General features: G+C 32.8%; 2 protein-coding genes and 2 long non-coding RNA genes across 15 annotated transcripts in view; 2 read left to right on the forward strand and 2 right to left on the reverse strand.

Moving 5' to 3' along the window:
* The first annotated feature begins 86 nt into the window (after positions 1 to 86).
* Positions 87 to 12,849, forward strand: LOC118683093 (uncharacterized). 2 transcript variants are annotated; one of them, XR_011396819.1, is made up of 2 exons: positions 87 to 220; positions 12,303 to 12,849. It is a non-coding gene; the product is annotated as an uncharacterized lncRNA (long non-coding RNA). The 2 variants fall into 2 exon arrangements; XR_004978919.2 differs by lacking the exon at positions 87 to 220 and adding an exon at positions 9,867 to 10,176.
* LOC118683092 (uncharacterized) lies at positions 424 to 1,231 on the forward strand. The gene is made up of 2 exons (XR_004978917.2): positions 424 to 575; positions 637 to 1,231. It is a non-coding gene; the product is annotated as an uncharacterized lncRNA (long non-coding RNA).
* On the reverse strand, positions 1,428 to 7,500 carry Atg2 (Autophagy-related 2). Its single transcript, XM_014239429.3, has one exon. The coding sequence runs from the start codon at positions 7,402 to 7,404 to the stop codon at positions 1,510 to 1,512; it is 5,895 nt and encodes a 1,964-aa protein (XP_014094904.2). The 5' UTR covers positions 7,405 to 7,500; the 3' UTR covers positions 1,428 to 1,509.
* Frl (formin-like protein) overlaps positions 11,215 to 13,538 on the reverse strand; it is a 139,512-nt gene continuing 137,188 nt past the window's right edge. For 6 of the 11 annotated variants that reach the window (XM_070110893.1, XM_070110890.1, XM_014239426.3 and 3 more), the window contains exon 10: positions 12,294 to 12,569. In XM_070110893.1, coding sequence (XP_069966994.1) covers positions 12,330 to 12,569 — 240 coding nt within the window. In that variant the 3' untranslated portion in view covers positions 12,294 to 12,329. Of the gene's footprint in view, positions 12,194 to 12,263; positions 12,570 to 13,538 lie in introns of those variants that run through there. The other 5 variants (XM_070110895.1, XM_036374111.2, XR_004978918.2 and 2 more) reach the window with 4 other exon arrangements.

Genomic DNA, 13,538 nt, shown 5'->3' on the forward strand with positions numbered 1-13,538 from the left:
AATTGGTATTTAATATATGAATTACAGATTGCACAAACGAAAAAGATATCGCTATAAAATAAATACCATAATAAAATAAACACTAGTGTATATTAGTCTAGTGGATGAAATTTGAACTTTTGTACTTAGGAAATTGCATTCATCTTTGCCACATTCAACCCTGTCATAGAGTTGCCACGGGGCGTGATTTTAATATGTGATATAAGTTAAAATCAATAAGGCAAGTATTATTATATTTCTCCTTTTTTAAATTCATTAAGAAAAATATTATTATTTAATAACACTTTTACGTATCCCCAAAAAAGGAGGTATGTATTCTTTACTTGTATTGAGTTCTTGACAATCATAACATAATCGTTAGTTGGTATTGATACGTATGGCAAGACTTGTTATGATATAAAATTAGAAAAACAATATCAGCTGAAAGAAAGAGAGCTAAGACAAAAATCAGAGAATGTAGATTCCATTGTATAAAATATTATATATTAAAAAATTATACAGATTTATACAATGGTAGATTCTCTGCAAAAATGTTGTGATCGCTTAATTCATTATTCGAAATCTCGCGTTGCCAAGTGAAATTTCTTATATAAATTTTATATAATTCAAAAATAATAGAATAATCATTCATTTCAGAAAATCCTGTTTTCTGGATTTTGCTGATAACGGATCAAAAAAGTAGCTTTGACATAGTTGGCTTAATTTTGAGTAAAATTGCCGTTATCCTTACTTAGTAGTTTAGATAAGACGCGTTTGCCTCTCTATGTAGTGATCATCTTTGATGAGAAAAATATTCGTTTGGAATGAGCATTAACAACTACTTTTTCTAGAGAAGTCGCTTCTTGATTCGGATTACTTTTATATACATTTCACATTCAATTTCTTAATAAATCCTGTAAGCCGAACACTTGTAATCTTGCTTATGACAACAAAATCAACAATTGTTCGTTCAAAGCAGAGTTATGTATATATATATATATATATGTACATACACCCCTACTTGCATACAATTTGTAATTATATTAAAGCTTCCATTTTTATAAACAGTGTTATTGCAAATATACATGTATACATATACTTATGTATGTATATGATATGTAAATAATTCATTAGTTGACCTTGTGCATTTTAATTTTTCAAAGAACAAAAGCTGGAGATATTCACATGTAGACACCGTTTTAATTAAGAACCAATGTATAATAGTATTAAATGTTATTCAATACTACTTTTATATCAAGCTTATATTCTGAATTACTTCTTAATTTCTTTACTATCGGTTTTTATCAAACGTGTCTAATTATAGCATTATTAGCGAAGTAGTCTCGAAGTCCATTATAAATAACAAAGTCCATATATACACACTTACTTATCACTTTGGAAGTTTCATTGTATTTGAAACAAATTCATAGGAATAATTATAATTTCAATTGAACGTATAAAATCTATTTATTAAAGTACATCATACTTATCTAGTTATATGTATCTATGGTAATTATATAAAACGAATATTTAGTCAATATCGGTTTTCCACTTCTCACGCGCTTCAACTTTGGCGTCAGGTACAAGAGAGCTTTTTACTCCACCCAAGATGTTGGTTGTAGCCTGAGTGGCCAAAACTGCTGGACAAACAACTAATTGTGGTAACTGCCTCATCACAGCACCTACTGCCCCCGTATATCCCTTCTGGTCGTGCTCTGCAACGGCTGTTTCTATAAGTGTGGCGGCAGAATCATTAATTCCCTCCTTCACTATCAGGTACGCATTTGTCACACCTTCACGCATGTCTTTCGGTCTATGAGATCTTCTTTTTCTATCTCTACGATGTCTGCGAATTGTTCTTATAGATGGACCAGAGGACACCATGTCAAATGCTGTCTCAGCTGTAAATTGTAAAATCTGAATAACACGTGAAGTTATTTCTAGAGCAGCTAGCGCTGTTCTTGCTGTAAAACTTTGTGCACCCAGCTGTAGTCCGCGAATCAAACGTCCATCACGTTGATATTGTTCTATTGGCAAACGGAATAGATCAATTACACCTTGTATAAATTGCACGAAGGAATAAGTTGGCCCGACACCCTTCAAAATTTTTGGCAGTTGATTCCTCTTTATGTCTTTGAGCCACTCTCGACATAAGTATGCTACTAGTTTGTCTACCCCTAAGAAGCCACGACGGTAAATTATTTTCTTTAATTTAATTTCGGAGCATTGCAATTGTCCTAGGCCCATCAGAAGCCCTGCTACGGGACCCCTAGAAAGTTCCACTCGTCGACCGTGATAGTCGAAGCGTATAGATACGTCTGGACCAAAAATCACTTCACGAAAGTATATTGGAGATGACTTTTCCATCTCATCACTTTGTTTATCAGTTTTGTCGATTACCTCATTTTCTAGTAACTCAAGATTTGTCGATATGAGATTTCTCGCTTGCAAATCTTCATCATCTTCTGATAGCTCTACATCCATTATAGGTACGTGTGCTTCAGCCGGTTGATTATTGTCCGATGAGTTCGTCTCTTTCATTTTACTTCCAATATTTGTGAAATAATCTGCCAAGAAAATAAGTGTGTCTTGATCGATATTAAGACGCATTGGCAAAAGTGAAATCCTCAATGAGCACTCTTGTGCCGAACTAATTATTGGCTTTGGTCTAACATGCAAAGCCTTTACTACAAGCATTTGCTGTGGACATTTCAGTGATGTAGTTTTAGAATTAGGATTATACAAAAATTTATTTATTTCAGAAGATTTCAAACGATCTCTGATTTCGATGTCGTGTATGACCAGCACCTGTCGCGATGCTTGTGTTAGATGAATTGGATAAATTTCATGTGATAATCGTACTTTAGTCAATTGTATTTCTACCAGCACCTCATAATTTCGCTGCACACCTCCAATTGTTTTCCACGACAGGTCTTTTGATTTTTTAGCACCGCAAACACTATTGCTTCCTTTTGAGTATGATACACCATGTTTGTAGGCATCAGACATTCGAAAGTGGCCCGAATCATCTTTGGCACTAATATCACCTGTTGTCATTAGAAAATCTTGTCCACCATATAGATGCCATGTGAATGTCATCTCACAAAGTGTGTATCGCGATACAGGCATTGGAAAATCCTCCGGAGGTTTAAGTAAATCTAGCTTATTAGAGGGTAAGCAAAAGTGGTTGTCAACTATTCGTATAGGGTCTTCGCATATTTTTAGTTCACGTACTCCACATTGGGACACCTTTCGTTGTTCATCTTCGGATATAACGCAATATTCATCCTCACGCGGTTGCCGTCTATGCATACTGTATATACGTTCATTATTAATATCGCCCAAATCGGATTTAATCTGTGGTAACACATCTACATTTGGTTCTGCTGGACAATACGACGTAGACATAACGTGATGTTCAAAATTTACAATTGCAGACAAGTCATCTCCACAATCGTAATCGTCGTCCCATATACCCGGTTGTCGCTCATCTGGGAAATAGAATGGTTCAATGCCATGTGCAGCTATTTTTGGATTCTTTGATGTTGAGGGCACAGCATTCAAAGTGACTGTTTCTCTGAGCGCTTCTGCCATCAATATGTTTACTCGTTCTTGTTGCCATTCTTGCTGTTCAGTTAAACTATCCTTTCTCTTATGCTCATCCAAAGTAGGTGTTTCATTGGTATCTAATTTAGATTGCTGTAATGTTGTACATGAAATATTTTGTACAGGTTCAACGGTGTCCCCATCATTTGCTAGATGTTCGATAAGTTGGGCTAGTGCTTTTCCCGAATCGCTGCATGTTCGCAAATGTGCATCATGCACAGAACACCGCAAATCAAATTTCGGATATTTTTCTGAATTTTCATTTAGCCTTAGTGATATATCAACTAATCCGATATCAAATACTGGCACCAAATACTTCGAATCCATTGGCACTTTGTTGATAGTGTTTTGGGTTGCTTTGTTATCTTTATTAGGTGCGATATATAAAACAAAATCTTCCACTATGAAACGCAAATTACAGCCTGCTACAGAAGAAATAACATTACTGCTTATTGTGAAAGCACCCAACTCGACAATGGCTCGATAATCGAAGTTTGTAGGCCGATAATCGATTATGCAGTTCCATAAATGCAACTGCATTTCTGTTATAATTCCAAATGGTACATACCCTTCTATAGGGTAATCGACCACATCAAGAAAATCTATAAGCTGATTTAGCCAAAACTGGTTTGTTATAAAGGGATGGTATCCCAATGTTGCCTGTTGAATACCGGTAGTCACCACAATTCGTTTTACTCTTTGGTCTGGTACACGTTTCGTTTCGATCACCAACGAAAGCATTTTTCTTTCTTTAATTTGTGGTGCATCAGACTTCAACAAACCTCTTGGAGTTTTATAGAAAGTTTTGTGCATTTTTTCCTCATTTTCAGTTGAAAACTTTGTAGAAATTTGATGCAATAGTCCACAATGATCCATTTTAATATCATCAATTTCAATGCATAGATAGCATAAATTTTTATTAGCATTGTACCCATTTACAGAAAATATGTTGAGCTCATTAACATTGATATCTATTTTGCCCAAATCTTTAGGCATAATTTGATTGTCTGTATCTCTTATTGGAACAAACAGTTCAACTAATCCGTTTCGTACTGAAACATTAATGGAAAATTGACTTTTTTTTATGTTAATCTCTTCTCTATAGGTATCTTCTGTGTTGTGCGAATCATGTGTCGAAAAATATATACTCTCAGTCATAGAGATACCTTTCAGATTTATATTCTGTTCCGCGAATGAGCAACTTTCTTCAGATTCAGATAAATCAAATTCATTAATTCGGCTATATTCAGGTTCGGACGAACTTGGTATATTGTATATACTTTGCTTGTTTTCGAGACAAATCTTGTTAATAGAATTCAAAATAGGTGAACTGGGTTCCCACATAAAAAGGTCCGTGTTGAAGCGGTTATAAATAACTTCGTAAAACTTCTTTGATTCTAGTACGATGTGTAAATTTGGTGCTGTCACTTCTACCTGTATCCTTGAGGTGCGCATTGTAGTCCTTCGGAATTCAGTTAACTCTGCCGTTTCACCTGGAAGCAATATAGTTTCTGACTCCATACTTTCGCTTTTATTATGTATAGTATCACTTTCTCTGCAAAAGCGTTTTGCACTAAATGGTAAACTATCTGTATTTGGTTTTATATTGTCATAAAAATTGCCAACTAAGAAATTATCTTTTATGCTCGTCCAATAATACTCATCTGGTATTGTGACAGAGATTTTCACATAATCAATCACCTCTGAGTTTTCTTTCTTTGAATTGGTTTTAAGTATCCAAACTTTATCGTCTCTTGCTTTATCAACATAATAAGCATTTAATTCGTTTGTTAATAGTTCAAATATTCCGCCCGCAAACTTCATGCAAACATAGTCAAGTGAAATAATCATATAATCAGGTCGGACATTTTTTTGCCACCATGGAACGCGATCTGGGTCGTGAATCGGTCTAGCATCATATATTGGAAAGCGTAAAATAAATTCCATAGCTGTCGATGTTAAATTTGTACTGACGGTTGATTTCGAAGATTCTTGCTTCAAGAATTGAGGAGCATATTTTGAAGAAAACGCAGCAAAAGGCGAAGGTGCCAAAAGAGCACTAAGACGATCATACATAGATATATCAAGTTCAATTCGGCAGTTTTGCATAGCGATATCTACACTTTTTGAATTAATATCCGATTTAACATGTACGGATACATCGGGTGTGTTGTGGTTTTCGGTTCGATCAAATATTATCAACTCAGACGGTTTTTCATTTAATACTTCATAAAGATCAATCTTTTGTGCAGCGAAATTTATTTTCGACAATATCAATTGTTTGATCCTGTGCTGACTTCCTTCGCAAACTATGGGTGATATAGAAATAAACATATGGTTTTTACCACACGTTAGTGTGACTGAATCGATTTTTTTATCATACAGTTGATGAAGATGATCAAAAAATTCTTTAGAGAAATCAATCATATTTTGTTCGCTTGTTTTGTTGAGAGGACTCTGATTATTGGACTCTGTTTCTACCAACACGTCTTCTAAAAGTATTATAGATACAAACGCTGATACTTTGACCGAATAACTTAAAATATCACCGGAGTACTCCAAACTTGATGTTTTACGTTGCCACTTCGACAAACCTGTTAATGTGGTGCTAGAGCTAATGGAGCTACTAGGTGGAGAATATCCTCTCGATAAGTCTTTTAACCGATCCAAGTTTATGCGAGGTAAAGGGTCTCCAACAGAAGGACCTGTTTCACAATCAATCCAGTTACCCAATTCAACCGTTTCATTACTTTTTTGATATATATAATTATCATGGTAAGGCTTTTCTTCGTAATAATCGACTTCCTGTTTATCGCAAGTATCACTTTGAAAAGCATCTATTAGTTTTAAAATCAAGTGTATTTGTCTTGGAGTAATAAGAGTATAAATTGAACCGATTTCGATATCTATAATTATTTTAGGTCCATTTATATTTTCCGATTGTTTCATTTTAATTCGAAAATGTATTTCGTCTCTTATTTCCATAATAGGAATAGCGCATGATTGAGAATAATCTTTATTATTATCATATATTGAACTTTCACTCATTGTCTTCAACTCTTCAGTACTAAGAGTTAAACCACATATACTGATATTATGTTTCGCAAACATAGGCAACAGATATTTATTTTCGTCGGCTTCGCCCAAATTGTTGGATTGCAACCTAGGAGTGTTTTCGTGGCGTTGTTCATGCATACAACCGGTAACATTTTCGTATATTAGTTCATTTATATTAAAGCGCAAAGATATGGCTTTTGAACTATCTGATGAATGATATTCAAGTTGTATAAAAGTATTTTTAAATGTTGCTTTAATTCTGTTTAATATGTTGTCTATAGTTTCTGCAAACTTTTCGAGGCCAGGAATTGATTTTGCATCTATTTGATAGTTATCTTCACTATCGTCATCATGTTGCTTCATACATTCTTCTGCTAACTGCATAGAATTGCTCGCTGACGACCACATTGATTCTAACATGGACGTTCCATTCGTTTTCCTTTGAACAGGTCTTACCGAAATAACTACGTCTTCAACATCAATACAGCTGCTATTCGACATTAATGCGTTCCATGGGACAGTAACCGTGAGAACGCCAATATGGCCACTTATAATTTCTATCGCCCATCCTTGAGCTTCTAATATAGTATTTAACGCTGCAACATTTAATGAAACATTTTTCACGGTAGCTTTACCATTGTATAAATCTACTTTAAGTTGGTTCAAGTCTATTGTTTCTTCTATAAATTGTCCCAAATACCGCTGCAAAAGATATCTGCATGTTTTAGTTTTGATTCCAGTCCAAACGTTGAACCAAGACATCCTTCTCAATCAATTGCTCACAAATTTATATTTTTCACAGTGCTTTGTTTCTTTTTACTTTTGCGTCGAATAACTTCGTTTCAGTAAATATTTGCTTTACATATGTGACCAGTGTTACCCAATCAACGAAAATAGCATCACAACGTAAAATGCCTGCGTTTGATTTTATTGGTAATAAAGAAGGACGGAGTGGTGAATTATGTTTGCCGTTGACCCTACGTTTCAATTCTTATTAATCTACTCAAATCATTTCTAAGCTTTTAAAATAATAAAGTTTGCAGATCTAAACACACTTTTGGAATCCGTACTTGAGTATTTCCTTACAATTATGCATTTGCGATTTAGAATCTATTAAAACTTTTTTATTTAATACTGACAACGAAGAGGTCGGCAGCAGTACTGTAAATAATTGTGTCAATATAATATAAAACTAAATATTCTGTATACAACTCTGGAAAGATATATGTATGTATTCAACATTAGAAATTTAATATAATTTACATTTATTTAAATCCGTTATTTTATAAATAGTTTCTCAAAGTTTAAAAATTTTGTCGTATATAGAATAAACTCCACTTTATTGTACTAATCGGGCGTTTTAAGGGCATCACTGTTCATGAACGAAACCAGCTGAGATGCGAATCATGGGCTTAGCTAAAAGAACTAACATTTCATTTGTTTTGTTTCTCATTCGCATCTATATATTCACAGTGGTGCCAGATCGAAACAGAATGACGTCAGTAAATGCTTATCCACATACAACCTTCCTCGCTTTGCGTGACAATTCATACTGAAACAACGACGCGCAGAAAACAAAGGGGGTGGGGTGAAAATGGTGTTACATGGGAAGTAAGCGTGGTTGTAGTCCGATTTCGCCCATTTTCGCACTATGACATAGAAACATGAAAAGAACGTTACGCACCGAATTTGGTTGAAATCGGTTAAGCAGATCTCAAGATATGGGTTTTCACCTAAAAGTGGGCTGTGCCACGCCCACTGTCTAATTTTGAACGCGGTTCCTATAAAGTCATCTTATACCATCTCAGAGATAAAATTTAATGTCTCTGGCGTGTTTAGTGCTTGATTTATCGCGCTTTTAGTAGTTTTTAACAGTACCGTTATATGGGGAGTGGGCGGAGTTGCCACCCGATTTCAACTATTTTCACACCGTCAATAGAAGTGCTAAAAACATTTGCTTCCAGTGAATTTTGTTATTATAGCATTAGCGGTTTAGGAGATATGCACATTAAACCTATTAGAGGCGGGACCACGCCCACTTTTTAAAAAAAAATTTTAACTGCAGATGCCCCTCCCTAATGTGATCCTGTGTACCAAATAACAGTCTTGTATCTTATTGCGGAGCTTAGTTATGGCAAGTTATTTGTTTTTGATTAATGGCGTTTTGTGGGCGTGGCAGTGGTCCGATTACGCCCATCTGCAATACCAACCGTCTCACGGTACCATGAAACATGTCTACCAAGTTTCATAAAGATATCTCAATTTTTACTCAAGTTAGAGCTTGCACGGACGGACGGACAGACGGACGGACGGACAGACGGACGGACGGACAGACGGACGGACGGACAGACAGTCACCCGGATTTCAACTCGTCTCTTCATCCTGATCATTTATATATATATAACCCTATATCTAACTCGATTAATTTTAGGTGATACAAACAACCGTTAGGTGAACAAAACTATTATACTCTGTGGCAACAGGTTGCGAGAGTATAAAAAAATATATATTCCAATTGTTACATGACAGGACAATGGCAGGTTTAGTACAAATTTACATACATATGTATGTATATATTGTTTCCACTGTGAAAAGAAGAAAAAAAATTGAATTGCGTACGTTGGGATCTATTAAAAAATTTAATTAATAACAAAAGCCCATGTAGTGGTTTTTATGATTATATATTTTCTTTTTATTAATTGTCACTGGGCATGAATGAGATCGTTGCGACATGTTCCTCTATTATCATTAATATTACCGGTGTGATAAATATTTTTTAACAAACTAGTTTTGCTACAACAGATGCAATCGAAATAGCACTAACCAAATTATTTTAAGTCATTTAGTTTTAAAATAATGCGAATAGTTTCCTGTAAAATAACGAAATCTCCACACTAGAATTGATTACCCTTTATGGTTTAAACAATTCATAATATTCACTATAAGGTACATCAAACAATTATACGTTGACGATAGTGGAAATAAATAAATTACAAGAATGTTTATTCATTATATTAAAATTAAATGTGCTTATATAAGTTTATATATGTAAATTAAGAGAATTAAAAAAAATATATTTAATCAGTATCTTATCTAAAAAGCACGTTATATTGCAATCGACCTAAGGCCATCATTTATTAAAAAATAAACATTTAAATTCTATTCTATTCTACTTACGTTGTGCATAAATTAATATCAAATATATTATATGTATATCGCATGAATGTTGTTGGGTATTTTTATTTTTAAGTTATTGTATATCCCTTTAACACTGTATAAAAATCTTAGATTCGTGTATTTACAATTAATTGCTACATCTGTGTTCCGTATTCGTATATTTAAAAGCAAATTTAGTATATTTTATGTAGTAAAGATACGTTCGTACATACATGTATTCGGTGTATGGTATGTTAATACCTAAAAAATCCCTTTTTGTAAATGTCATTGTAGAACTGTAAATGCGCAATATTTATTTTTAGATGAAATTTTGGAAATTTTCTTTTCACATGAGTACCGGCAAATTGCAAAATTTTCGTAAGATTACCATTGATTCGGTTTTGTCATATTTCATCATATTTACTTATTACATGCATATGTATGCATGTCTTTCTTCAGATGTACATATGTCATATTTGCACGAATTAATTTTATATAACTAAAAAAAAGCTTGTAGATACCTATTTTTAGGTTATTTAAAATATAATATTAGTAACAGTATGGTTTGCTATTATTCAAATATATTTTGGACAATAACTGTGTTTGCATTTTTAAAAAACTACGGGACGCATCGAACATCCGTGTACGTTAAGTCTTAGAGTGCTGTAATTATTTATAGCTGAACTGTGCACATGCTCGAACATACAATTTTATTGCGAGATTTGATTTGATATATTAACACATGTACTTTTCCATACATACCACATATATTCTATTTATGTAAGCATTTAAAATTTTCTTTCAGGCGTATGTAAAACAAAAACTATAAAAAAATATCTATTTATATTCGATAAAAAATAACCTAATTTTGAAAAGATAATATACATATTTAGATGCTTAGATTTGTTTGATTTCATGCATAACAGGGATTTTGTTTTTAAGTGAATTAAAACTATAACGCAAAATAAGAAGAGGGTCCCAGCTTAGCGTTGTAGTCGTACATAACTAGGTACCTGCCAGCAGATTAACAATCGTGTGTTCTAAACTAGCTCCTCACCAGGTCGAAACCAAAATAGCAGGAACACATGTATACTTTACCACAAACATTTTAGGTTTGAGGTATTTGAACGTTGTTCCACATCTAACTATGTATACATATGTGTGTATAGATTTTGTATCCTTAGCATAGGACACTAAAGAAGAAATAGAATATTTCATTTTAAGGCTACCCACAAAACTCTGTACAATTTCATTGGTTGTTATACATATATAAAAATAATGAAACAACAGTAAACTGTGTGCGAAATGCCAGAGCATGACCTTCACAAAAATTATAATAATACAAATCTGAGGTTATTGACACAAAACACTAAAAGCTTTTCGCTACAGCAAGCCAAAGAAAAATAATAATAAACATTTAATTGCTTTTGTATTTATTATATAATTTAAATATGAGAACATAAACACGTAGATACTTATTCGCAAAATTTTGTTTAAATGTTTATACATATGCGTTTGGGCAATAAAACAAATACATGTCTATATCTAAATATATTTCGCATGAAATAAGGGTTAATAATATTGTTACTTAAAATTTGCAATTAACTAAGCATGTGATCGGCTTTTAAAACGCAAAATCATTGGAATTTTTATGTCTTGCAAATAACATATTATATGTATATTATTTGCACGAATTGGTGGCGAAATAGTTCCCACTAGTATTTATTACGTTTAAATATACGTACTATAACTTAAAAACCATCCACATCACTAAGTATTAAGCTTAACCTTTTACAATCAACAATTTCAATCCACTTGAATGTATTAAATTTTTGCGATATATTTACAGATCATAGAAAATTAGTTAACAATAAAATATATACGAAAGTATATACAAATATTCAAAATACAAAAAAAAAAATACAAATAAAGACAATATAGTACAAAATTTTTGTGTATACAAAATTAAATAAAGATAAGAAATTCTTTAAAACGCAATTACATTATTTGTATTGCAGCAGTTCGAGATTATTAAAAATTCTTATAAATGCTCATTCAAATATTTATATTGTGCAGACCGTTGAATTTCTTTTATTCGAACATTTGATACAATAAAACAATGATGCAAATATTACTAAATTTTTGCAATTAATATAAAAATTTGGTAACATTGAAAAGGAATGTATTGCTAATGTTTTTCGATTACTATAATATATATTGTATATGTGTATGTAGTTATACATATCTATTTCTAAATTGTGCCAAATACAGATATGATCTATGTATTAAATATGTAAATTACTTATGTATTCGAGTATGGCGATTCTATGCCTACTTTTGTATATGTATTATTATAAATGTATCCAAAATCCTAGTTTTTTTCTGGCATTTTATGCTATTGTAGAAAATATAATATAATTTGTTGCTTAAAAAATATTAAATGTATATAATTTTACATGGCGTACATTATCTTATAATTTTTGTTTTTATTTCCATTTTTCTAGTTGTCGAATATTTTTTCGTCTTTCACTTCATACATCTAATTCCTCGAGAGTTCGTGATAAACGATTATTATCGATGCGCCTTCGTTGACTGCGTCGCACTGCATCGGCCCGCCGATAGGGTTCGCTCTTCAGCCCGAGCAGTATGTCCTCTAGAGCACCGTTATAGACCTCATCCTGATGCAGTAGTTTTTTCTCCCGAACAGAATTCGCTTTGCTCTTCAGCTCGTTAATGACAGCGTCCTGTAATGAGTAGCCACAACCGGGCATCTGTTATCAATTCAGTGCAATATGGTAAACATTTTGGATAAGCGGCGTATCACATTCAAACGAAAGCAGCAAAGAAAAGGAAAATAAACATCACCACAGTGAACCAGTAAGCGTATGATATTTAGGATGCATGAAAATAGGTGAAAGGTTAAATAAAAATTTTGTTAGTTTGGACCGTCACCAGAAATACATAGTATATATAATACATATGTATGTACATTTCAACATTATTTAATATAAATTAAAGTCAATTGATACATTAAAGAAGCTTATTAAAATATATGTTGCATGACTCTGGAAATGTTTAGTATTTGAAATGTTATTCAAATTGACCGATTTGCTTAAGTTAGCATAATATAAAGGTATTTTGTGAAATGTTGTGAGCAATTAGTAATATTTATGTGTCTATATTATACTCTATATATGTGAATAGTTTTGGCTAATTTTAATCGTACCTTCCATATAACATTCGGAAAGCCTATAGCCAAATGCTTTTCTCTTTTTTTAAACAAATTAATCAGTATCATACATAGGAAATTACTCTTTATTTGTTGGTCATTCTTTTGTATCGATACATATCAATGGGCACATGCATTTCAAATTATAAAACTTGTATTTGGCATATTTTAGCTTCTAATATTGACCACTACAACCTTCTGACTACCTCAAAAAATGGTAGCACGCTTTATTGCAGATCTTGTGAATTGCTAATGTAGTTGTACAAGTGTGTGCCTCTGAGCCGAGCCGAGTTTTAATTCCCGCTAAGAATGCCAGTATAGTTCTAAACTATTTTAGGAATATTTTGCAGTGTTGAAATAACAATTTTGAAACTTGAGTTGATAAAATAATTGCATTAAAATTAAATAAGAAACGCTTCAAATTTAGGTTCTTAATAATAATGCACCGTACGGCAGATAAGCGTCTAGATTAGAAATGAAGCCTTCACCTTTCGTTCTGAATCTCGTATTT

Source organism: Bactrocera oleae, chromosome 6 (assembly GCF_042242935.1).
Source record: "Bactrocera oleae isolate idBacOlea1 chromosome 6, idBacOlea1, whole genome shotgun sequence".
NCBI classification, from domain to species: Eukaryota; Metazoa; Arthropoda; class Insecta; order Diptera; family Tephritidae; genus Bactrocera; species Bactrocera oleae.